The sequence below is a fragment of the Chinchilla lanigera genome, unplaced genomic scaffold (assembly GCF_000276665.1).
Source record: "Chinchilla lanigera isolate Chin_1 unplaced genomic scaffold, ChiLan1.0 scaffold00115, whole genome shotgun sequence".
NCBI lineage: Eukaryota > Metazoa > Chordata > Mammalia > Rodentia > Chinchillidae > Chinchilla > Chinchilla lanigera.
Window position 1 is genome coordinate 3,653,760 of NW_004955516.1, and position 27,316 is coordinate 3,681,075.

The following is a 27,316-nucleotide window of genomic DNA, read 5'->3' on the forward strand; positions in this document are numbered from 1 at the left end:
TGGCGGGGAGAAACGCCTTTGAAGTCTGGAAAGTTCGCATTGAAAAAAAATTAGTATCTCTGATTCACAGATCCACTGGGACTAGTCTGAAACAGATTTTTTTTTTTTTTGTCTTTTTGAGACAGGGTCTCGCTATGCAGTTCAGGCTGGCCTTGAGCTCACTTTGTAGCCCAGGCTGGTCTCGAACTCATGACGATCCTCCTGCCTCAGCCTCCCTAGTGCTGGGATTACAAGTGTGCGCTGCCACACCCTGCTAAACACTACTTTTAAAGATACGTTGTTTTAAGGATGTCATTAGGAGTAATTACTTATTTCTTGTAGTAAGAACTGATAAGGAATAGAATTAATATCTAACTTTAGTCCTTTGGATGACTATGCTAGCGTTTATAAGAAGAGAATTTTACTTAAGCTGATTTTTGACTTGTGTTTGTGATAGAATCAACAACATATTTCTCTAGCTATTTTGAAAACTCAGTTGTCAGTTCTGTTCAGTGCAAAAGGGTACTGGTCTGAAGTAGTTTTCTAAAATGTTCACAGAATAGAGAGAAGTATATATTTTAATCTGCTCTGCATGTCAAGTTTTCAGAAGCCCCATTTCAGCCCACTCAGTACGCACCATTGAAACCCACGTTCTGCCATTGCCATCTCCCACCTGCCCCCGCTTAGCCTCTGTTTTTTGTTTTGTTTTTTTTGTTTTTCTCCGGTACCGGGAACCGAACTCACGACCTTGCGCTTGCCAGGCAGGCGCTTTTGCCGCTGAGCTAAATCCCCAGCCCCACCCGCTTAGCCTCTGTACTCTTTGAAGTCTGTAAGGCAGAAGAACCTGGAGTCCTGTCTGCATCAAACTACCTTTTCCCATAACTAGTCTTGAACAGTCTGTAAAAGGAATATGAAAGAGAGGAACACGTGCCTTTTAAGCTAATTGCCTCCTATTTCAGCCCACTTCCATATTTTTATAACCTTTATTTATATTTAAAGATAAATATTCATTTACTTAGAATTTAAAGCATTTCTAGTAACGATATACATATTACATTGCCATCTTAAAATGGTGGGACTGGTCCAAGTGCTTGTGTTTACAGCTAATTGATCATAGCCAGTTACAGATTTCTTTATTCCTTCTCTTCTCCCACGGCTTCACTTGACTTAAAAAACTGGACAGTGGTGTATACATTTCTTGGTTTTTATTTTTATTTTGAAATTGTACATGCACATAATTCATAGGGTCAAATACTTGTACAAGATTGTTCCAGAATAGAGTAATCCTCTGCCTCCTTCATTCTCCGCAGACTTGAGACAGCCACTTTGAACTCTTAATTCTCTTTTTCCCTAAGCAGGTTAATTGGGCATTTCTTGATCTTCCAGTTTTAAGTAGTGACTGTTGTTTTCCCCTTATAGAATATGATAATTTAGTCATCATTTATTGAACTGTTCTTCCCGCACCTCTCCCCCATCTCACACATCGATTGTTCTCTGCCCACAAGTATTGTTATTCCATAATTGTATTAGTTGGTTTTGTTTTGTTTTCTTTTTGTACTGGGAATTGAACTCATGACCTTGCACTTGCTAGGCAGGCGTTTGTGCTGCTAAGCTATATCCCCAGCCCTGTGTTAGATCTTTTTATTCACTGAATTTTGTGTACAGGAGAGGTGGGGGGTGGTACTTGGTATTGAACCCAGGGCCTTCACCCTGAGCTACAGCTCAAGCCCTTTTATTGTGAGACACAGTCTCAACTAAGTTGCTGTGTTGCCCAGGCTTGGCTTGAACTTGTGATCCTCCTGCCTCAGCTTTCCAGAGGGCTGGGATTACAAGCATGCACCCCTATGCCAGACTCACTGAGCTTCTTGAATCTCTGAATTTATGTCTTTGACCATGTTTGGGAAGGTTTGAACTGTTTCTAGTAGAAAGTTTGAGATTATTTCTTTAGAGAACTGTAGGTTGTGTAAGTCACTTCATGGTCCTATGCATCAGATAGTGTGTCACTTTAATCTCCTGGACAAACTTGTCCCAGAGTCCTCTGTCCTGCTTGTCTGGTATACGGCTCATATCCTAGGATCCTCCTTCTGTACCAGTCTGGATATCCCCTTTGCCTTTCTCTTGAGTTGGTTCCGGTACCTCGTCTCTTCTTGATCTCTTGTTTTGATATGATGTGTTCTCCAGTAACTTCTAAACAAAATGAGCATGGTATGTATCATTTTTGAGACTACATGTCTGAAAATTTGTTTTCCTGTCACATTTGACTAATAGCTTGGCTGGGTTTAGTTATTGCTTCATTGTCTTCTGACTTCCAGTGGTGCTTTTAAAAGTCTAAAGTAATTCTAATTCCTCAACATTTGTATGTGTAGTTTCTTTTTGTTTTGTTTTTATTTTGCTTATTTATTTATTTATTGGTTCTGGGGACCAAACCCAGGGCCCTGGCACATGCTAGGCAAGACTACCTTTAAGCTACAACCCCATCCTTGTTTTTTTTTTTTTTCGTCTTTTGTTTTTAAATCTCTTCCTATGTAGTGTGTTTCTGTGTGTGTGTGTGTGTGTGTGTGTGTGTGTGTGTGTGTAGAGAGAGAGAGAGACAGACAGACACAGAAACAGAGACATAGGTACAGACCTATAGATGTGGCTAGTCTCCAGTTTTCACGCTAAAGGCTTTCCTCCATCCTGATGATCTTTGGTTGTCTGTTCATATTTCAGAATTAGGCACTGAAAACTGATGGAAAACTCTGAATGTGTGATGGGATTTTCCATTCTCTGGGAATTCTGACCCAATCCAAGAAAACTGATCTAGTGATTTGTTGTTGGGAGTGGGGAATTTTCCCAATGAAACAGCCCAGTTAGATTCTATCTACCTATTTATAGCTTTTAAGGAGCTATGAATCATTGCCTGAAAGCCTGGCCTTAATTTTTAACTTGGAATTTTTTACTCTAATGAAGACTCTACCTAATTTCGTTAAATATTTGAGTGCTGTGGGAGAGTCAGTGTTTAAAAAGCAGTCACCGCTGCCCTACATCCTTCCCATTCTGCTGGTTTACATTTCCCTGGGATCACTCAGGTGAGCTCTGGGTGGACCAGGCTGAACTGGGTCCTGTGTCGTCAGCGTTGTTGCTCTTGTGGCACTGAGGATAGAGCTCAGGGTCGTGGCGCATGCTCTTCCACTGAGCTATACACCCCAACCCTTTTTAAAAGCTTTACTTTAGATAGGGTCTCATCAGGTAGCCCAAGCTGTCCTCAGACTTGCACTCCTCCTGCCTCAGCCTCCCAAGCAGCCAGAATTGCAGGTGTGTGCCATCCTGTACAGTCAGTTCTTAGGAGGTACTCGTCCATTAGCTTGGCTGTGCCTGCGTCCCACTGGGAGCAGATTGCTTGACTTGGTCACCTCTGCTCTTCAGCCTGCGGCTTCAGTTTGGGATGATGTCTTTCAGTTTGATCCGATTTGCCTCCAGGGGGAGACAGAAGTGAACTGTTCAAAGAAATCTGTTGAGTAGTAGTGGGTCATATTGGCATCAGAGATCATTCATTCACTAGTAGACGTGGTAGGTCCTGTGGGTTCATCTAGCCCAGACACTTGGTTAGAGTCTAATTTGAGCCGGGTTGGTTAATACAGGTTTGGAGATGTAGTATTTATTCACTGTCTTTATCATCGTTCATTCAGTATGTCTCATTCATCTATTTACCTGACATTTTTCAAGACTCTTGGGACGTAGAGACGCACAGTCACTAGGAGAGATAGGTATCTCAAATAACTTTAACGATTGGGTCAGTCCTGAGCTGGAAGCGGGTGTGCGTGGTGCTGAGAGTGCAGCGGGAAAGTGTCCTGACTGCTGGGAAGTGAGGAGGAAGGAGGGCCCAGGGAGATACTCACGTCCACAGCATCTCAAGCTGTTTCATCTTCCCTGCAAACTCTTTGACATTCTACCAAAAAACAGAGGAGTCTTAAACTGCAAAATCTTACTTGGGAGACTGAGGTAGGAGGATGGCAAGTTCAAGCCCAGCCTAGGGGGCTTAGCGATTTAGCAAGACCCTGTCTCAAAGTGAAAAATATTTTAAAAGGAGTTGAGGATGTAGCTCAGTCTGAAAGCCCTGAATTCAGTCCCCAAGACCACAAAAGAAAGAAGCAGTAGGCAGTTGGGACGTACTTCAGTGGTAGAGCACCCCTGGGTTCAGTCCCCAGTGCCACACACAAATAAATCAGAGCAGATTCTACAAATACTTTATCCCAGATAACCCCAGATTTATTAATTTTTGATGACAAATGACTATGTAAAAATATTTTTTTAAGCCAAGCCTGGTGATGCACACCTGTAATCCTAGCACTTGGGAGGCTGAGGCAAGAGGATCACTATGAGTTTGAGGCCAGCCTGGGTTACATAGTGACACCCTGTTTCAAAAAAATAATTTAAAAAGGTTTTTTTACGTATTGTATATAAAATAATCTGTGGGAAGTTGTTTAATCTGTCTCATTAAATGGCATCCTTTATTCGCCTGCTGGGAATTAATAGGGTAACTAAGTGGTCAACCTAGGGAATACACAGTTAGGATTTTTAGTTATTTCATCACTAGTATAACTCATGATACAAAAAGTAACTTTTTAGAAAAACTTCGTATTTTAAAATGGCAAGTCTTGAAAGTGACAGTGGAATTAGAGACTGCCAATGAGTAGGTAGCACAGATACTTTTGGGTTGTTTTAACCAAAAAATAAAACCATGTACATACATCAAATATTCACTTTTCATAAGCTTTGGATTGAGTAAAAAGACATGCTGAGATTCAGCAAAGTGTTAAATTCTGCCAAAGCTTCAAAATAATGGACTAGTTTGATCACTCAGTACAAGTAAGTCAGAAGTCTTTTCGATTTATATGTAGAAAAGGCCCTTTCCTGAAAAGTGGGCTCAAAGGCAGCCTGAACTGCATAGCGAGACCCTGTCTCAAAAAGACCAAAAAAAAAGGGCCCTTTCCCTAAGGTTCATGATCACATCAGTGCCTGTGATCCAAATTGCTGCGTCAAATGCTACCAGAAAAAGCTTTCACTTGCCATTTGATCACGTCTTTATTTTGCTGAGACTGGAGTTTGAAGTGATAATAGGTGAATAAATACAGGAAAAGGCAGTAAACAAATTGTTCTGTGGAGTCGTTCACACAGAAAACAGAACCTAAGATTTCCAGTAAACTTATTTGTGTAAAATTAGTTTTGTTTTTTTTTTTTTGAGACAGGGTCTTGCTGAGTTGCCCCTTTTGGTCTCAAACTTGCAATGGTCCTGCCTCAGCTTCTCAGAGTTCTGGGATTACAGGCATGCACCACCACGCTTGGCTCTGATTTTATTATTTGAAGGCATTCATTTACTGTGCTGGCTTACACTCACTGTACTGCATCTTTTCACATTTTTCAGTGTCTCAGTAGCATTATGTAACAGTTTTTCTTAGGATTAATAGGCATTTAGCCACAGTTGTATTAAAAGGATTTATGGCATAAAACTTGTATAGAGCATATTTCTTTTATATGGTACTTTCAAAAGTAATTACCAGAAAGTATTCTCAATTTAATTAAAGAGTCACAGTTAAGTGAGGCCCGGTGGCACTCACCTATAGTCCCAGCTATTCTGAAAGCTGAGGCAGGAGGATCAAAAGTTTGAGGCCAGCCTGGACATTTTAGCAAGACCCTATCTCAAAATAAAAAATAGAAGGGGCTGAAGATGTAGCTCAGTGGTAGAGTGCTTGCCGCTCATGCATGAGGCCCCAGGTTCAGTCCCCAGCACTGCAGAAGACTTAGAGGATCTTTCTTAGGCCATTTTAGATTCTTTATTTTTTCCTTGTAGTACTAGGGATGGAACCTTGGGCCTGCATTCATATGGGCTACTTCCCCGGCCCCTTTTTTTACTTTTTATTTTGAGACGTCTCACTGCGTTCCCCGGGCTGGCTAGAATTTGTGATCCGCCTGCCTCAGCCCCCCGAGTGCCAGGATTATAGGCGTGTGCCACCATGCCTGGCTGCTGAGAAAGTGAGATTTCTTTAGTGATCTAGTAACTGACGGGCTTCTGATCCTTAGTCATTACACATCTGCTGGATTAAAAGACACTTCTTCTTAGCTGTATAATTTGAATATTTGGATAGTTAATGTCTTCCCCTCACTGAGCCGGAGCTCTCTGGGAGGGAGCTCATGTCTGTGTTCTTCGGTGCTTGGCACGGAGGCAGTGCGCAGTACACGTCGAATAAATAAAGGTGAACAAATAAGTTTCTTAGGAACTGCATGGATTTTGTGAAATTTAAACATGCGTACAATCCTGGATTGTATGACTAGCCATCTTTATTGCATTTTTACAGATTGCCAGTCACAGTGGCTATGTTCAGATCGACTGGAAGAGAGTTGAAAAAGATGTAAACAAAGCAAAAAGACAAATTAAGAAACGAGCAAATAAAGCAGCACCTGAAATCAACAATGTAATCGAAGAAGTAAGGCAATACACAGATTGGGCTCCTTTTTTGTGTTACTTATTCTCAGTAGAAAATGTGCCGAGAGGTTACCTTTTTTAAAAATTGTGGTTTTTGTCATCTATCCAGAATGTTAGGTAAAAATGGTTAAACTATCGTTTAAGTCAGGCATTTTTTGTTTTTAGTGGTAAACACGGATGCCTACACCTTTCTCCCTCCCATTTTAATCTGCCGGTAACATTATTCTTCCAAGATTTTTTCTTTTTACTTTTATGAATGTAGAGTATATACATTAGATATAGTAGAAGTCCTCATTTTTCTTGAGATAGAATAGTTTGAAAATATTAATGTGATATATTCATTTTATTAACATTTTATGTGTATTTTCTTTTTCTTTTCTTCTTTTTTTTTGCCTTTGCTTTTTTGTCCTTTTACCTCTTCCAACTTTTTATTTTGAGAATTTTTAAGTGAACTGAAAAGTTGAAAGACAAAATGAATGCCCAGTCACCCTTCACCTTTTACCAGATTTTTCCTTTTTTGGTACATTTGCTTTGTCTATGTGTAGAAGATTTACATCTTTTTTTTCTTTCTTTTTTGACAAGTTTTGTGTGCCATGATCTTGCCCCTAAAAACTTCAGCATCTATGTCCTCACAGTATAGATGTTCTTCTATAGAACTACAAATACCATTATTGATCCAAAAATTTTAACATAGTACAATAATATTTTCTACTTTGCAGTTCATATTAAAATTTTTCCTCACAGGCCAGGTGTGGTGGCCTGTAACCTCAGCGATCGGGAGGCTGAGGCAGGAGGATTTCTGTGAGTTTGAGGCCAGCCTGAACTGCATAGTGATACCCTGTCTCAAAAAGACAAAAAGAAAGAAAAAAATTTTTCCATACAGTATTTTATGACTTTTTTCCCCAGTCAAAAATTGTGTGTTGCATTTGGTTGTCCTGTCTCTAGAGTTTGCAGTAGTCTTCAGTAGTCCACTCGTCTGGCTTTTGTTTGGGGGATTTTTTTCTTTCCATCCTTTGTGGTACTGACAGTTTTGAAGCATCAGACAAAACATCCCACAGTCTGGCTTTTCCCAGTAGCTTCTTCATGATTGTCTTTGGTTAATCATTTTGTCAAAGTGATTTTTTTTTTAAATCTTGTGCGTTTGTTTCTTACTGGCTAAATGGAGACTATTAATAATATCATTGTGCCTGCGATGGCAATTTATGAAAGAATCTGTGTTAAGAGCTTGATGAATTGACCATTTCTTTTTCCCTATGATACCATTGCTGCCCAGACACCTGTTACTTCAATAGCCAAGGAGCTTGTGGGGCCTGGCTGTGGGCTCTAAGTTCCCTTAGCTGTAATCCATAGTTCTGGGATTTTGCATTGTGTTTGGCACCAGCAATTGCAGGAACACAGGAACTGTTCCTGAATATTTATTGAATTAAAATAGCTAGGAATATTGCCAGCCATCAGGGTGCACACCTATATTCCCAAGACTTGGAAGGCTGAGGCAGGAGAATCTTCACAAGTCTAAGACCATCTTAAACTACTTAGCAAGACCCTATCTCAAAAAAAAAAAAAAAAAAAAAAAAATTAAGAATGTTACTTAGCTAGGCATGGTAGCACATGCCTGTAATGACAGCACTTGGGAGGCTGAGGCAGGAGGATTGCTGCAAGTTTGAGGCCAGCCTGGGCTACATAGTGAGTTCAAGGCCAGCCTGAACTACATCATGAGACCTTGTCTCAAAAAAAAGAAGAAAAAAAAAGAGTCTTACTTATTTTGATTCAATAAAAAGTATTTCTAAAATTTTGCATCTTTTTTGTGGTAAAATACCTGTAATAGAAAACCATTTTAACCCTTTTACATGTACAATTCAGTGGCATTTAAGTGCAGTTACACCCCAGCCCCTTTCTTATTTTGAAGTAAAGTCTCACTGAGTTGCTAAGTCACCAAGCTGAACTCAAACTTTTGATCCTCCTGCCTCAGCCTCCCAGAGGGCTGGGATTACAGACATGCTGCACCCAGCTCATTCACACTTTCGTGCAGTCCTTGCTACCATCCATTTGCAGAACTTTTTTCATTTCGGATGAAGTCTGTTCACATTAAATCATAATTCCTACCATTTCCGCCTCACCCCCACCCTTCATAACCTCCATTCTTCTTTCTGTGAATTAAGTAGAATCATACGTTTGTCCTTTTGTTACTTTGTTTGTTTGGTTTTTGGTACCAGGAATCAAAGTCGGGACCTGGCGCTTGCCAGGCAGACATTGGGCCACTGAGCTAGATCCCTGGCCGCATTTATCCTTTTTTGTCTGTCTTCATTCAACATGTTTTGAGGGTTCGTCCATATTGTAGCAAAATAAAGGGTATTTTTGTTTAAATCTACTTTGTTTTTCAGGCAACCGAATTTATCAAACAGAACATTGTGATATCCAGTGGATTTGTGGGAGGGTTTTTGCTCGGCCTTGCATCCTAAGGACATGAACGACCCTTCCTAGGGGATCCAACTGTGAGAAGAGAGCGGCAGCAGGGTGACCTCTCAGCAACACAAGCCGCCGGAGGCTCCCGAGAAGGGGAGACAACTTGCTGGACAGTCCCCAATTCACAACTTCGCATTTTGCCATCTGAAGCTTGGCAAACAAGTATCTGCTGTCCAACAACCTGTGTGGTATTTGAATAATAGTATTCTTGAGCAAAACATGGCTTTTGGCATTTTTTTTTAAAAATTGCATCTGTTTAGAAACTAGCAGTAAGATACCACTGTTAGATATGGATATGAGAAAAGAATCTGTTGGCTGTATCTCACAGTGAAACATTATCCTTTTTTATTTAAATGAGATGTTCATTGTGCTTTGTACTGATGTTCCAGTACAGTGCCGATAGTCAAAACCGTGTCTCATAGCTTCAGTAGTAGGGCTGACTTTTCTCTAAGATACGTTTGCAGTAAATGTGAAGAGTTGCAATGCCCTTTTGTGGGAGGCGTTAGAAATAAGAGAATTATTAAAGATACTAAATAGATTCTGCTGATGTAATACCAGTCCTTAGGTTATTTTCTCTGCATTTCTTCCCTGCACTGCTTTTCAAAAAAGGCTCTTCTAAGGAAATACTACAACATGTCTAAAGCTCTTTTTCCTTTTTTGACATCTGTAGTTTTAAAAATATCTTCTCGTATGTTACCTTCTAATTTTTGTATTTGTTTATCCTGGCAGCCTGGGCAGAACTAATTTTGGGTGTACATATAGTTGGGTCATTGATTCATTTTATTAACTCTGAAAGTACATCTTTTTTAAAACTCCTAGTTATTATTTTGGCCTCTCCATACTGTCTGAAGAATTGACTTTCTATGTAATCATGAAATTGTACCGAAAGAGATTGTCTCCCTGACCGAGTCTAAGATTAAGAACTATGGCTTCCAGGCTTTTGGCAGCGTTGTGTTTCCTGAACACTAGGCCAACTTACCTGTTTTTCGGGGCCAGCATCATACCCTGTCAGTCTTTTCCCCCCAAACCTTTCCGGAGTGTTAATGTTGTCCATAGAATTCTAGGTTGCAATGGAGAAAGACAGCCGAACAGCGTGGATTGGTGTGTTCAGATTGGAAAGACTGCAGATACTGTATCGAGACCATCTTCGTTTGCTGGGAGGTCTCCATAGCGCGTATACTGTGTGTGTTATAGACATGTGACGCTTCATACTTGGAAGATTGGTTACAGGCTTTTTGCTTTTATTTTCCTGAGCCTCCTTAAAATTGAATGTGAGATCCATCTTTCATTTCTTCTTTTGTTCTCATAGTGCCTCAGATATAATGCTAAATAAACCTTTCTTAATATGAAGTAACTTTGCTTATGAAACCTGTTTGTCCTTCTTTGTGCATTTCTGTGTTTGCACCCTGCCAAGCTTTTCACTAGTGTGGAGGACCGAGGGGCAGATACTCGGGAGTGAGGTCAGGTCATGTCAGGTGGAGCCATGGCCGTCTTCCGTGTGCCACACCTATGTGATCTGATGCAGGGAGACAGGCTCTTTTAGAGCCCGCCGGTAGCTGGCTCACTTGGTTCATCTTGAAAAGTATTTCTAGTGTCTGTTCTTTGCATGAGACCCTAGGAAAGTGGGGAACACAAAAGTGCCTGCCCTCAGCTTTTCAACTAAATAGACACTAAAATATTCCTACATGAAGAATTGAAGGGCTAGGAGTGTAGCTCAGTGGGGAGCCCGGCTTCAGGCCCCAGCACCACGCAAAGAAAGGGAGGGAGGGAAGGAGGGAGCTAGAAGCGAGGGGAAGGAGGAGGAGGGAGGCGAACTGAGAACGATGCGGGAGGACCTGGCGGATGGCTCACGTGACTCACTGGTAAATGGTGGAGATAACCACTTCAAGAGTCCATATATCCAGATGGAATCAAACCCCAGCTCTTCACTTCTACCGTACATTATTTTTCGCTTTAGAGGTTTTTGTTCATTTGTTTTTGCTTTTGTGGTGCAGGAATGGAACCCAGGACCTCACAGATGCCGGGCAAGTGCTATGCCGCTGACACGCACCCCTAGCCCACCTACCCCTGCATTTCTCAGTATCTGGTGATACTTGAAAATACGTGTGTGTACTTGCCAAACAGCGCCGGTACTCTCGCTACTGTCCTGTCCATCTGCTGCACGCCTGTGCGTCTCCCGCTAGGCCGACACCGCGCCGCAGCCGTGTGTTGGCAGCCTCTCTTCTAGAGCGCATAGTGCAGGCGGCGCTTCCCGTATCTGAAGTGCTCAGGACCGCAGTGTTTGAGTTTCAGTTCTTCCAGATTATGGAATATTTGCATATACATAATGAGAATCTTGGGGGTGGGACCCAAATCTAAACACGAAGTTCATTTATATTTTATACACACTGTACACACCTAGCCTTGAGGTAATTTTATGTAATTATATACATGAAACAGTTTGTGCGTTACAGGTAAGGAGGCTGCGCGAGGCTCTTTCCTCCTCGGGGATGCTGGATAAATGTTGCTGATCTGCGCTCTGACCATGACTCATCCCAGGAGGTGAGGTGTGTAATTCTCTATTTGTGGCATCGTGTGGGCGACCAAGAAGTCCCGAGTTGGGAGTTTTGGGTTATGGATGCTTTGCTCTCCATAGACATTCGGTTCGTGTATGACTGAATCCGTGAAATGCATTGCTGTGCTGGATGTCGGGGCTGCCAGGAGGAAGGAGACCTCTTCCCCGTGGAGCACACCAGTGAATCGAGGCCCACCCGGAAGGAGCTCGTGGCGCGTGGTTGCAGAGAAGAGGTTAGTTTAATGTCTCAGGGCATGAAGGCTGTTTGCAAGATTTATTAAAACTGGACTGTATGGAACATAGCCGTTTTTGTGGTTTAGGCATTGGAAGATATATAGGATATATATTTTGACTGATTTTTATTTTTTATTCGTACAGTTCTCCCTATCCATCTTCACAAAAGTGTATGATTGCAGTGCTTTTCGTATTTCAAATACAAGTGAAATATGTTCTTGTTTTTAAATATGTTCTTTATAGAAAAATAAATCAGTGTAACGATTTCCTTTATTTTTTTTTCCTTTATTAGTTTATACTTTAGGGCAGTGATGGCGAACCTTTTAGAGCGTTCAGTGATACAAACAGCCCACTGTGGCACGCATGCTGTAGTTTTGCTACCACTGCTTTAGGGGTTGGAAATTGTCTTGGTTACTTTTTTCTCACTGCTAGGACAAGATACCTGATGCCCAAAATTAAGGAAGGAAAGGTTTATTCAGCTTACAGTTCATGGAGGTTTCAGTCTGTACTTGGCAGATTATAAGGCAGAGTGGCACATGGCAGAGGGCTGCAGCTCAGGGCGGCAGAACACAGCAAAGCCGCAAGCACACACCAGGGCGGAATCGGGGAGGAATGGCCTCAAGCAGCTTCTTCCTCTCCCTTACATATGCAAACTATCCACCCCAGGGCGGGTGTAGCTCTCACGCCCACAAGTAGTCAAACACTAAAAGCCTGCCCCATGGCCGCTTGAGGCTTTGGGGGGACACACAGATTCAAGCCATAACATTCCACCCCTAGACCCCCAAAGACTCATGCCCATCCCTTTATACAAAGAGCATTTAGTTCATCTGCAAGAGTTGCCAAAGTCCTAACAGTTTTAACATTGCTGAAAGGTCCAAGTCCCAAGTCTCCTCCGAGATGTAAGGCAAACTCTTAGCTGTGAGCCCCTTTACAAATGAAAAGTTAAACACTTCCAACATTAAATGGCACAAAATAAGCAGTACCATTCCAAAAGGTACAAATGGGGGTACAGAGCATTGGGACCAAAGCAAGTCCAAAATGTAGCAGGGCTAACGTTATGTCCTGTAGTTCCATGTGTGGCATCTGAAGCAACTTGTGGCACACTGTGAGCTCCAAAGGGCTTGCATGAGTCCACCCCTGTGGCATTTCTGGTGGTTACAGCTTCCACGACTTCTCTCTTAGGCCTGCTTTGCTCCCTCCGGGCAGTTTTCCTTAGACGATCCACGGTCCTGGCTTTTCTAAACTTCAGAGGTCTCCAGGGCACCTTTTGCTTCACACTCACAGCCTCACACACTGCCCTCTCAGGGGCACACTGCCTGGCCGCCCAGGCTTTCTGAAATCTGGGTGGAAGCCTCTTAAACCTCAGAACTCCTGCATTCTCCATGCGCTTAAAGCCAGGGCCACGTGGATGATGCCAAGGTCTGCTGCCACCTGGAGCAGTAGCCAAGCTTTCCTCTCTCTTGGCCACAGGGGTCGAGTGCCTGGATCGCTGGGCACTCTGAATCCAATTCTGAGGAGCAGATTTTCTATGCTGCCGCCATTCTGGAACCTGGGGCGGCCACTGCCGCCATTCTGGAACATGGCGCTCAACAGCTTTCTCCTCAAGGCAAGGTCTTTCACCTTTGCAGTTTTGAGGCTGCAAAGGGTGGAGACTTGCTGCTTCTTGTGATGCCCTTAGGCCATCTTTTCTATTCTCCTGTTCCTTTTCAGGAATGGAGATCTCCTCAGCTCCACCTTTGCAGTCCACAGCATTACTGCAGCTTCCTTTCTGGTCAAACTCACAACATTTTAAATCATCCTGCTGGGCTCTTTGTTCTTGATTCTCAATATAAATCTGGCTAAAAGCTCCCAACAATAGCCATGCCACTGCCCCAACATTCGACTGCCTTGAAATTTCTTTTGCCAGATTAATCAGTCCGCTGCCGCCCTTAATCTCAGTCTTAGGCAAAGTCTCTGGACACGAGCAAAATGCAGACAAACTTTCTGCCAAGCCATAACACACATCATCTGGAGTCCAACAACCAATGCAGTCCTTCTTCCCAACAGAAACCTCCCGAACCCGGTCTTTACCGGCAAGATTTCTGTCAGCTTTCTGGTCTTCTGAGCTCTGACCAGAATCTCCCAGGCAGAACAGCCAAAGTCGTTCTAGCGCTTCTCTTTCAGGCGACATCTCCAAACCTTTCCAAACACTCCCCACAAGCCATTTCCAAAGGCTCTTGAACCACATGGTCAGGTATAGTCACAGCAACGACCCCACTCTTCTGGTACCAAATTCTGTCTTGGTTACTTTTCTCTCGCTGCTGGGACAAAATACCTGACGCCCAAAATTAGGGAAGGAAAGGTTTATTTCGCTTACAGTTCGTGGAAGTTTCAGTCTGTACTTGGCAGATTATAAGGCAGGGTGGCACGTGGCAAAGAGCTACAGCTCAGGGCGGCAGAACACAGCAAAGCCGCAAGCACACACCAGGGCGGAATGGGGGAGGAATGGCCTCAAGCAGCTTCTTCCTCTCCCTTACATATGCAAACTATCCACCCCAGGGTGAGTGCAGCTCTCACACCCCTAATCAATCAAACTTTAAAAGCCTGCCCCATGGCCGCCTGAGGCTTTGGGGGGACACCCAGACATAAACCATAACAGAAATGTAGCTCAGTGGTAGAGCCCCAGCCTAGTACCAGGATGCATGAGGTGCTGGGTTCCAGCCAGCACTGCAAATGTTTGTTTTTGTTTTCCAGTGTTATCACCCACTTCTCTGTAATGAAAGAAAATTCAATTGGCTTTCTTTTTTTTTTTTTTTTTTTTTTTTGGTACAGGAAATCAAACTCAGGACCTTGTGCTTGCCAGGCAGGCACTTATGCCACTGAGCTATACCCCTGGCCCAATGAAAGAAAATTCAATAGGACATCTCTTCGCTCCTGAATTTGGTTAAATTATTACAGTCAGTGCTGTAATCAAATGAGGGAATTCTATACAGTTATTAAGAACAATGTGCAGTTATATAAATTGACCTAGAAATATATTAACATGTTAGTGATAAAATCAGTTTACAGTCAGGCATGGTGGTACACATCTGTCATCCCAGCACTCAGGAGGCTGAGGCAGGAGAATTGCTGCCAGTTTGAGGCTGCCTGGACTACATAATGAGTTCAAGGCTGCCCTTACGTAGCGAGACCCTACCTCAAAAAAAAAAAAAAATCAGTTTACAGTGTGATCCGATTTAAAAAAAATACCCAGTTGTGCGAGTGTGAGTACACACACAAGTAATCATGGAGGTTATCTCTGAGAGGGTGGTATACAAGATTTTTAATTTGTGCTTTCAACTTTTTGATATGTAAAGGCTTTACAGTGAATTAATGTTAACTTATCATTAGAAAAACTTTAAGAACCAGTGATACAGATTTAAAACTAGTGGGTTTTACTACTTTATGGGGATTTTTATTTTCACTTATTGAAATTTTTTTCTAGTACTGGGAATTAAACCTTTACACTGAGCTACATTCCCCAGCCCATTTTTTAAATTTTTAAAATTTTTTAAAAAATTTTGAGAGCTAGGTGTGGTGCACACCTGTAATCCTAGAACTTGGGAGGTTGAGGCAGGGGGATCATCACTAGTTCGAGGCCAGCCTGCACTACATAATGAGACCGTGTCTCAAAAAAAAGGAATGGGGATATAGGTCAGTGTGAAGACCCTCAGTTCAAACTCCAGTACCAAGAAAAAATTTTGAGACAGTGTCTTAAATTGCATAGACTGGGCTTCAACTTGCAATCCTCTTACCTCAGGATTAGAAGCATACAGCCACCATGCTGGCCTTTTTAAATTGTCCATATTGAGCTGGACATGGTGGCACACGCCTGTAATCCCAGCACTAGGGAGGCTGACGCAGGAGGATCGTTGGCAGTTCAAGGCCAGCCTGGGCTACAAAGTGAGCTCAAGGCCAGCCTGAACTGCATAGGGAGACCCTGTCTCAAAAAGACAGGAAAAAAAGAAAGAAAAGGAAAATTTCTTTGCTGCACATCTTCTCCAGTGTAGTGGCTTTTCCCCCCAGAGAAGTGTCAGCTATATTAGTTTTTTTTTGTTGGTATTTACTGCTGTCATTTCTTTTTTTTTCTGGTACCGGGAATTGAACTCACGACCTCGTGCTTGCCAGGCAGGCGCTAGTAGCACTGAGCTAAATCCCCAGACCCTGCAGTCATTTCTTAGACCTTCTTTTTTTTTCTTTTTTTTTTTTTTTTTTTTGGTTAGTTCCAGAACACGCTGATTCACTTCCCGTTTTAAGATGAATCTGCATGAATGTTAAGGGCAGTCCCTAAATATGTTACTATCAATTGTGAGCAAATATATTTCCATCATACAACAAAGCAGTCCAGTCCACATGAAAACAAGAAAGGGAGAAGAAATACAGCGGAAGGCAGGGTAATAGAAAGCATTTTAAAAGATGCCAAAAATAAACCCAAATGTTATCAGTAATCACACTGTAGGAGAAAAAAGGAACTGAATTCACAATGTGATTTTATATAAGCATCATTCTGTGAGAATCAAATAGTGAGATTAGCTCCATAGAAAAGGAAATGTTGGGGCTGGGGATTTAGCTCAGCGGCACAGCACCTGCCTGGCAAGCGCAAGGTCGTGAGTTCGATTCCCGATACCAGAAAAAAAAAAAAAAAAGAAAAGGAAAAGGAAATGTTTACAAAGCTTCACTGTTCAGAGGAAAATTCTCCAGGCATGAAGATGTAATAAAGCCTCTTTTAAAAAAAATTTGTATGTGTGTGTGTGTGTGTGTTGCTATGTATCAAACCCAGGGCCTTACACATGCTATGGAAGTCCTCTACCACTGAAGCCCTCTACCACTGAACCTTAGCCTTTTTAATTTTCTTTTAATCCTCTTGCTCCCACCCCCATTCTGGGACAAAGTACTGGTTCTTACACCTCCTATTGTCTTGGATTACTTATAATTTTGGTTAAACTATTTTCTTGAAATATTCTTACCAAGTGACCCAGGCATGGTAGTACACACCTGTAATCCCAGCATTTGAGAGGCTGAGGCAGAAGGATCACCACTAGTTCAAGACCAACCTAAACTACATAGTGAGACTATCTCAAAAAACGAGAAACAAACAAACAAAAATCCTTACGAGGTATGGGAGGTAAACATGCCAAGATACTTGCTTCTCATACAATTTGAGATTGACAGGCCAGATGTGGCCCATGCCTCTAATCCTAGCATTTGGGTGTCTGAAGCAGGAGATCTAAACTCAAGGCCACCGTAAGCTACAGAGGGAGATCCTGTCTCAAAAGCCCAGAGAGAAAAGGAAAATATCTTCCCCTTACAATTTTTTTCTCCTTTCTTTGTTTTTTTTTGTTTTTGTTTTGTTTTGTTTTGACACAGGGTCTTGCTGTATAGTCTAGGCTGGCCTCGAACTCACTATGTAGACCAGTCTGGCTTCCAACGTGCAGTGAGCCTCCTGCCTCAGCCTCCCAAGTGCTAGCACTACAGGCATGTGCTACCACTCCTGGCCCTTCCTTTGTAATTTTTAAGACATTGCTTCATCATGTTCTAGCATCTTAGTATCTGATGTTTCATGACCTCAGTTAGATTTCAAAATTTCTAAATAACCATTTTTTTTCTTTGAAAGCTTTTTCACTGTGGAGCTTTGCAATTTCATAAATCTATGAGTTTATAAAAGCTGAAGTAGCTTTTAAAACATGCAGAATCCGCAGATACAGAAGGTCAGTCGGGCATAGTGGCACATGCCTGTAATTCCAGCACTCAGGAGGCTGAGGCAGGAGGATCGCTGTGAGTTCAAGGCCAGCCTGGGCTATGTAGCTAGACCCTGTATGGGAAAAAAAAATTCGTAAAGGACGAGGGATATATTCAGTGGTTGAACATTTGTGTAGAATGCACAAGTCCCTAGGTTCTTCCCCCAGCACCACCACCACCACAACAGCCAAAAAAAAAGAAGTGTGGAATTACGCTTTCCCCACTTCAGTGTGGAGCATCTGCATAATTATTTAGAGATCTGCATGAGACTTGTTTTGACCCTCATTAACTTACTGCCGTGTATGTGGCTCGTAGATACTTACTTTATACCTTGGCTTATAATCCAGTGCTGCTATATTTTGTTGCGCAGATTGTTTTAGCTTCGTCCATGGAGAGCTCTTTCTATTGCCGCTTGTTTCCCTTTGCTGCACTCAACAATGTGTGTAGCAACTTGTATTTTACTAATAAATTAGGTTATTCTTTCTCAACACAGTATCTGTACTCCACTTAGATGTTGGAACACCTAGATTTTTCCACCACACAACTTTTTTATTTTTTTAAATTAATTAATTTTTTAAAATAATTAATTAATTAATTTTGTGCTGGGAATGGAATCCAGGAGCACTATACCACTGAGAGCTACCTCCTCAGCCCTTGTGGGGTTTTGGGAGGGCGTTGTTTTGTTTTTTTAAAACAAGGTCTCCCTGAATTGCCCAAGTGAGACTTCTGCCCCAGCCTTCCAAATGCCAGGATTACAGCGGTGTGCCGCTGTGCCCAGCTTTCGCCGTAACTTTTTAGTATTTTCCATCTGTTTTCCTTTCTTTCACTATTCTGAGTTAGTTCTTAGTTGTACTTCCCACTTTTACGCTGATTTTGTCATTTAGTCTGTTCCTTAAAGTATGTAGGTCAGTAATTATTTACTATGAAATGAAGTAAGTTCCCAGATTGTTTTCAGTACTGGCTGTGGAACTCAAGGTCTTGCGCGTGCTAGGCCAGGGCTCTACCAGTGAGCTACAGCCCAAGCCACAGACTGTGTTTTCTTTTCTTTAATGAAATACCTGTTTTCATTGTTCATTCATATTGAGACTTCTTTTGTTTGCTTTTTATCTTTTTGAGACAGGGTCTCTCTCGCTATGTAGTTCAGACTGGCCTTGAACTCACAATCCTCCTGCCTCAGCCTCCCGAGAGCTGGCATTTCAAGCATATGCCACCACACCCATTGAGAATTCTCTTTTGTAGTTTAGGTTTTTTTCAAAGACCTAGCAACTCACGGTTTTTATTTTTATGATTAGAAGGAGTGCTTTGGTCAACGTAGATAGCCAGAGTGGGTTTCCTTTACAGCAGTCTGCTCAGCCTTCCTGACAGGTGGCTCCCTTTTTTATTCATTGTTTTAGAATTGGCAAGTCAAAACTGCATGTAATTATTGTGTACATGGTGTTTTCAAATATGTGTACATTGTGGGTTGGCGACATTGAACTAATTCATACACACACTACCTCACATGCCATTTTTTGTGGTGAGAACGCTTAAAGTCTCCTCAGCAGTTTTCAAGTATATGGTACACTATTTACTGTAGTCACCATATTGTAAGGGAGATCTCTTAAATTTACTCTAACTGAAATTTTGTGTCCTTTTATTATAGTTAAGCAAGTTAGACATAAGATAGCAGACAGCTAGGGAGGGACTGGGCACCAGGTAGAGTCAGGGTGACCAGGCCTTGGTCAGATAAGCAGGAGCCTAAGGTCAAGAGTTAGTGAGAACCAGGTGGACAGTTAAGTCCAGGGAGATAACAAGCCAGGTAGGAATGATCACTATGACAACTTCTACCTCTCTGGAAGTCGGTTTTGCCTTCTCACTTTGTTCTTTTCATGAACCGCTTGCACAGGAGAAAGGCCAAGAGTTACCTGCAAACATACACTTGCTAGGCATCTAGATTCCTCGTAGGCCCATTTCTAGTTGAAGTGAGCTTGTCTTAGTCCTACGATCAAGAATAATTTAACTCAGAGTGGTGTGAGCCCTGGTCATTTCTTGCTATAAAAACACCTACACAAACAGTCCCCACGGTGAGACAATACATTGCTTGCACATGCGGGTCAGATTTATTTCACTTATGAGTATGGTCTCTAGTTGTGACCATTTACCTATAAGGCCTCGAGTTTATCTTTCTTTACAGCTGAGTAATACTCCATTATATAAAAATGCCACAATTTTTTTATCCAGTCCTCAGTGGATGGACATTTTTCTTCCACAATTTAGCTATTACAGATTGCGCTGCTATAAACATGGGTGCACATACATTGCTGTGATATGTTTTCAGATCTTCAGGGAAAATCCCACTTTCTGGTCCCCTCCCAAGGATCTCACGCAGTTTCTCTGTTGTTGACAAGCACTCCTCCTGTCTACTGCCCTCCTCCTGACTTCATTCTTCAGCTTTGTGAGACCTGGGCCCGGATGGCACCATTCCACTTTGACCAGTACCTTCCCATTCCACTTTGACCAGTACCTTCCCCACCCCTCCTCTCCCCAGCCTGGGTAATCACCCTTCCACTCTCCCCTTCTGTCATGTTGTCCTTTTGGGGTTCCACATGTGAGATCATGTTGCGTTTGTCTTTGAAAAGGAGGGCTTGGCGCGGCCGGGAGGGGCCGTGCTTTAGCAGCAGGAAGGCCTCCCTGTGGGAGGGTGAGCAGGCAGAGGCAGTGTGGAGGACCGCGAGCACCGGAGGGTGGAGTTCTTCCCTGGTTTCCATCCCATGTCCCTGGGAGAGTGCTCATTCTCCTCTCTGAGCATTATTTTCTGTCGTTTTGTGTTGTTTGGGGGTTGGCTGGTTTGTTCTATAAACCCAGGGCCTCACACGTGCTGGGCAGTGCTCTACCCCTGAGCTACACCCCAGCCCCTTTCTCAGGTTTTCACTCCCTCTCCCTAGGGCCGGTTTCTTTAGAAACATTCTGGGACTTTCCCTGCCAGTTGCTCTGTTCCTGCAAGGCCGGGGTGGAGAGAAAGGAACCTTCTTTGTCTCTACTTGCGCCAGTAAGTTTTGAAAACACACCGCTTTGGGCAGCCATACGTCGCCCCCACCCTCTCTCCCAGACTCCTTTGGCAAGAACCCTTGCGATGACTCTGTCTGTGGTTTCCTAGCCTCCCTGTTTCTTCTTCCCGTCGGGGCCCTGTGCCTTCAAATGTCCTGAATGTCACAGAACGTTTGGTCTGTGAGTCGCGCTTTGTTTTCCAGTGCTGTTATGGGTTTTTTTTTAATACTTTTAGTATGGCAATTTCCAACTGTATAAAGTAAAAAAATGAAACCACATGTATCCATTGCTCAGCTTCCATAAACAAAAAAGGAAGTGGATCCAATTAATTACAAGAGTGTGTTTGGCTATATACCTCTGCTGCTGTAACCAAGCCTCTTAATTATTTTGAAGTGTGTCCCACATATATCATTTCTCTAGTAACTATTTCTTTTTTTTTTTTTTCCCGGTCTTTTTTTGAGACAGGGTCTCGCTCTGCAGTTCAGGCTGCCCTTGTGCTCACTTTGTAGCCCAAGATGGTCTCAAACTCGCAACAATCCTCCTGCCTCAGCCTCCCGAGTGCTGGGATTACAGGCATGCGCCACCACACCCGGCTTCTAGTAACTATTTCTATATGCATCTCTAAAAAATAAGAACTCTTTAAAAAAAATTATCACTGTCATCACACCTAAAAATAAATTAACAAAATAATCCCTTAGTAGGATCAAATAGCCTCTGAGTGTTCCAATCTCCCCCATTTTTTCTTTTTGTTATAGTTGTTTTTTTATAGTTTTTTTTTTTTCAAATCAGCATCTAACCATGGTCCATACATTTTATGTGCTCACTATAAAGATTGATAGTTCCCTTTTAATTTATTGCACCCACTTCCTTTTTTTCTCCTTAACAATTGATTTATTGAAGGAACCAAGTCATTTTCCTGTAGAACTCCCTGAATTTTGAATGCTACTGATTATATCTTTGTGGTGTTAGTTACAGTGTTCTTCTGCCACCTGTATTACCCACAAACTGCTAATTAAATCTACAGAGATAACAGATTCAGGTTTGATTTTTTGTTTTTTGGGTTTTTTTTTTTTGGGCACAAGTACTTCATAGGTAGTGGTATTCATTTAATGATTTAATGTTCTATTACAAGAAGAAACACATATTTCTCTTTTGGGAATATTAAGATTGATCAGTGGTTTTAGGTGATAACACCCTAAGTCAGCCATTATAAAATTTCCCAGCAGCTTACAACTTAATGTTTTCAGCCACCACTAATGATCACTGCCTAGATCTGTTATTTCATTTGAGGTTACAGACTAGCAGTGTTCGAAGTTCATTTGATCTTGAACAAATAATATATAAGCTTAAATTATTTCAGGAAAAAAAATGGCCTTTTCGACTACTTGGTAACACTTTTAGATAGTGCAAGAAAGCAAGGATACAAAAAATTACATGGAATGGATAAATTTTTTGAAAAAAGACAATTTACCAAAATTTACTCAGAGAGAAATGGGAAATCTGAAAAAAAAAAATCCAAAGATTCTTCCATTAGTGAAATCAAGTCTAGTATCTAAAGCCTGTCCTAAAGAAAACTGTAAGCCCAGACAGCTTTAATGGTAAACTCTTCTAAACGTTTAAAGAAGAAATAATGCTATTCTTATTTAACACTTCTTTTTTTTTGGTGCCAGAAATCCAACTCAGGTCCTCACACTTGCCAGGCAGGCGCTGTGCCACTGAGCTATATCCCTGGCCCTTATTTAACACTTTTCCAAAAATAGAAACCGCAGAAACATTACCAAAGCTTTTTTGTTGATGATGTTGTTTTTGTCTTTTGTTTGTTTGTTTTTGTTTTTGTTTGTTTGTTTTTGGCTTTTTGAGACAGTTCAGGCTGGCCTTGAGCTCACTGTATAGCCCAGGCTGGCCTCTAACTCATAGTGATCCTCCTGCCTCAGCCTCCAGAGTGCTGGGATTACAGGTGTACGCCACCACACCAGGCGCCAAACCTATTTTAAAGGCCATCAGAACCTCAGTACCAAAACCTAATCTAAACATTATAAGAAAAAATTAAAGGCTAATTATCTCCCATGAACGTAGATTCTAAAATCCTAGAAAAATACTACAAATGAGAAAAGGCCAGGAGTAGAGGCACACACCGTAATCCCAGTACCAAGAGGCTGAGGCCGGAGGACTGCCATGAGTTTGAGGCCAGCCTGTACTACGCGAGACCCTGCCCCCCCAAAAAAGGACATTACATTATGACCAAATGGGATTCATTTTAGGAATGTAAGATCCACTTAACATTTGAAAGTCAGTGCTTTTCACCTCATTAATAGAGTAAAGGAAAAAAACCTATATTGTCACTCAGATACAGAAAAAAAAACTTAATAAAATTACACAAGAATTTATGATAAAAAGAAATACAGATTTAACTAAGAATAAAAGGAGCTACTGCAATCTCATAAAGGGTTTCTACAAAAAGCCTACAGCTAGCATCATACTTAATGGAGAAATACTGAGTGCATTTGGAATGAGACCAGGGAGTCTATTTTAACCGCTTCTATTCAGCATAGTACCGGAGGTTCCAGCCAGTGTGTTATTAAACTTTTGAATTTTGCCAATCTGATAGATGAGAAATGATATCTTAGTGTAACTTTAATTTGCATCTCTTTTATTACCAGTAGTTTGAGCATCTTTTCATACACTCAAGGCCAATTTGCATTTCCTTTTCTTGAAATGTGCGTTCATTTTTCTCTCCCATTTTTCTATGGAATGGATGGCCTTTTTGTTCTCCATTTTTAAAAAGGTAATTAAAGGAATTAAACCTTAGCTGTGATACAAGTTGCAAATATTTTTTCCCAGCTTGCCATATTTTGTCTTCCTTGGTTTTTGGTGGGGTTTTGTTGGCATGCATTTTTCTTTTTCAATTTTATATGGTCAAATTTAGCAATATTTTCCCCTTGTTGCTTCTGATTTTTTTTTCTTTGTGGTACTGGGGATTGAACACAGGGCATTTGTCCTGAGCTACATCCACAGTTCTTTTTTATTTTTCATTTGGGAATAGGGTATCAGTAAGTCACTAAATGGCCTGGATGGGGCTCGAATTTGTGATCCTCCCGCCTCAGCTTCCCAGAGTGCTAGGATCACAGGTGTGTGCCACGGCATCTGCCTCCTTATTTCCTCATTAGGAAATGTTTGTAATCTTCCAAGTTATAGAACTCACCTGTGGTTTCTTGTATACTTCTAGGGCATAATTTTTTTTTTTTTTTTTTTTTTTTGTCTTTTTGGGACACGGTCTCGCTATGCAGTTCAGGCTGGCCTTGAGCTCACTTTGTAGCCCAGGCTGGTATCGAACTCGCAGTGATCCTCCTGCCTCAGCCTCCCAAGTGCTAGGATTACAAGTGTGCACCACCACACCCAGCTAGGGTTTAACTTTTTTATTCTTAAATCTCTTACCTATTTGGAAAATGTCAGATCCCATTTTATCTTTTCTCATATAGCTAACAAATTAATACCACTTATTAAAAAGCCCTTTCCTCCACTGTATTGAGATGCCAAATTTCTATACACAAGTAGGTCCATTTCTGGATATTCTGCTCATGCGCCAGTAACCTACTTTAAATTATAGAGGCTTTAAAATGTTTTTGCTTTAAAAAGAAAACCTTTTTTAAAGATAGAAACATAGAGGAAGCCGGGCGTGATGGCGCACGCCTGTAATCCCAGCACTCAGGAGGCTGAGGCAGGAGGATCGTTGTGGGTTCAAGACCAGCCTGGGCTAAAAAGTGAGCTCAAGGCCAGCCTGAACTGCATAGCAAGACCCTGTCTCAAACAGGCAAAGAAAAAAAAAAAAGGAAGAAACATAGGAGAATGCTTTATGGTTTCGATAGGATGGGTTTTTCCAGGAATAACAAAATGGATATACCACAAAGAAAAATAGTAAGTTTGACATTGAGTGTGTGAGTGTGTGTGTGTGTGTGTGTGTGTGTGTGTGTATGGTGTGTGGTACTGGGGATTGCACCCAGAGCCTTTGCCCTGAGGTACGTCCCTGCCATGCTCTCCACCTTCTTTTTTGACAGTTCCACTAAATTGCTAAATTGCCCAGGTTGGGCTCAAACTTCCAGTTCTCCCTCAGCTTAGCAGAGGGCTGGGGTTTTGGGTGTGTGTCACCACACCCACCATCTGTGTCAATATTTTAAGTTTGGTCCCCATTATGCCTCGTGTCTAGATGTCCCCTCAAAGCCTCATGTGGTCATAGGGTTTTTTTCAGAGGTGGCTGAATCTAGTGTGTGATTGATTGGCAGTGCAGTCTGGGAGTAAGGCTGCTGGGATTACGGGCGGGTGACTGCTGATCAGTCCACTGCTTGGATTGGCACCGCCCTGATCCCGGCAGACTGGGTACAGTACAAGGGACAGAAAGAGGCTTCTTGCTCTCTTGTTGCTTTTGCTGCTTCCACCGCCATGAACTGCTGCCCTCTGCCCTGTGCCACCCTGCCTTGGAGCCAGCCAAGTATGGACTGAAACCTCCACAAACTGTGAGCCAAATAAACCTTTCCTCCTTTAACTTGTGGGTGCCGGCTATTTTGTCTCAGCAATGAGAAAAGTAACTAAGATAGTGTTTCATATGACATCCTCCTTGGGTTATTTTTGCAGTGCTGGGGGTTGAACCCAGGGCCTCATCTGTGCTAAGCAAGCGCTCTACCCCTCAGCCATAGCCCTAGCCCCTTCTATTTTTTTTTCCTAACCCCTTCTAAAGGAGGTTTAAGATCAAGGAGGTGAAAAGTTATTTGACACACATACGATATTCAAATATTCTTAAATATGTAAATTCCAAGGATCTAAATAAAAATGACAACGGAAAACGCAGCAAATGGGAACATGGACACAGAAGAGATAGCACTCATGGAAAATAAACAAAGCAGACTGTAGCTCAGACCAGCAATCAGTGGAGTGCGAGTTAAAGCAACCGCCTATGTCAGGTTTTCCACCTCGCACATTTACAAAACGCTCGAAGTCCGAAAATCACAACAGTCTGATGAAGACGCATGTATTATTGGAAGAGAAGGGGAGACTTACGTTCCTCACCCACTGATGGTGAGGATGAAAATGAGGACAAGCGTTTAAAGATCAGTTTGATGATAGCTAGCGAAGTTGAAGTATATAACCCAGCACTTCTACTTCTACTTCCCAGTTAAACTGTAGCACAGGCCACAAGGTGACATTTACAAAAGTGTTCCACGCAGCTTATATTTTTAATAGACATTTTTAGAGCAGTCTCACATTTGCCAAAAAAATTCAGAAGATGGTCCAGAGAGTGCCCATGTGCCCTAAGCCCATTTTCTATTAACAGGCCACATTAGTATGATACATTTGTTACAATTAATGAACCAATATTAGTATGTTAGTAACACAAGAACATACTTCACTCATATCTCAGTTTTTACCTAATGTTCTTTTCCCATCCCAAGATCCCATTTAAGATTCCATGTTAAGCCAGTCATAATAGTGCATGCCTGTAATTCTAGCACTTGGGAGGCTGAGGCAGGAAGATCTCAAGCATGAGGCCAGCCAGTGCTACATAGTGTGACTGTTTCTCAAAATTTCATTTCATTTTATTTATTTTTGAGACAGGGTCTCACTATGTAGTGCAGGCTATCCTTGAACTCACTTATGTAGCCCAGAATGGCCTTGAACTCAGTGATCCTCCTGCCTCAGCCTCCCAAGTGCAGGGATATATGGTATGGTGCATGTACCACCATACCTGGCTTCAAAATTTTAAAAAATTAAAAAGAAAAACAGACTACCACATCAGATTTAGTCATCATGTCTCTGCACGCCTCTTGATGGTGACAGTTTCTTAGCACTTACTATTTATGATGCCCTTGACGATTTTGAAGAGTACAGTCAAGTATATTGTAGAATGCCCCTCTGCTAGGATTTATCTGGTGTTTTTCCTCTTGATTAGACTGAGTTTATAAGTTTGGCAGAGGAAAACCACAGAGGTAAAATACCATTCTTGTCACATCACATCAAGGGCACGTATGAACTATATGGCTGACCACCATTGTTTTGTTCTTCGTTTTAGGTGTTTTTTTGTTTTGTTTTATTTTGTTTGAGACAGGTTCTCACTATGTAGTCCAGGCTGGCCTGGAACTCACTGTGGAGCCCTGGCTGGCCTCAGATTCTCAGCTTTGTTCCTGCCTCAGCCTCCTGTGTACTGGGATTACATGCGTATGCCACCATGCCTAGCAGCTGACCACCATTGATACTGACCTTGATCATTGGGTGAGGCAGTGTTTGAAAAGTTTCTCCACTGTAAAGTTATTCATTTTTCCTAAACCTTACTTCTGTCTCTGTCTCTCTCTCCACATACACACAGAGAGTTTACTTGTTCTTTGTGGATTTGAGGGGTTTTCTTTGAGACAGGGCCTTTCTGTGTAGTCCAGGGTGACCTGGAATTTGCTATGTAGCTCTGGCTGGCCTTGAACTCATGATCCTCTTACCTCAGCCTCCTGAGTGCTAGGATGACAGACATGCACCACACCAGGCTCTAAACCTTTGCATACTGTACCCTTTGAAAGAATGTCACTATGTGCAGCCCAAACCTACGGAGGGGGCGATGTGCTACTTTCTTGCAGGTTCAGTAACTGCACCCATTAAGTGGAGTGACGCGTGAGATGTATTTATTCTTCCGAATCTACTTACTTATTCAACCCATCATTGTTTTATATCAGGATGGATTCATGGCTATTTTCTACTTTGGGTTATAGATTTTAATATCTGCTAGGGCTTGACCTCACCATTCTCTACTTGTTTCAGGTATTTCTATCTTAGTTACTTATTTTCCTAAAGTTATAACTCCA

At 42.0% G+C, this 27,316-nt stretch overlaps 1 protein-coding gene across 1 annotated transcript in view; it reads left to right on the forward strand.

Moving 5' to 3' along the window:
• The window catches only part of Fundc1 (FUN14 domain containing 1), a 15,404-nt gene extending 5,131 nt beyond the window's left edge, over positions 1 to 10,273 (forward strand). The window contains exons 4-5 of the mRNA XM_005408995.2: positions 6,315 to 6,443; positions 8,824 to 10,273. Coding sequence (XP_005409052.1) covers positions 6,315 to 6,443; positions 8,824 to 8,901 — 207 coding nt within the window. The 3' untranslated portion in view covers positions 8,902 to 10,273. The remainder of the gene's footprint in view (positions 1 to 6,314; positions 6,444 to 8,823) is intronic.
• The last annotated feature ends 17,043 nt before the right edge of the window (positions 10,274 to 27,316 follow it).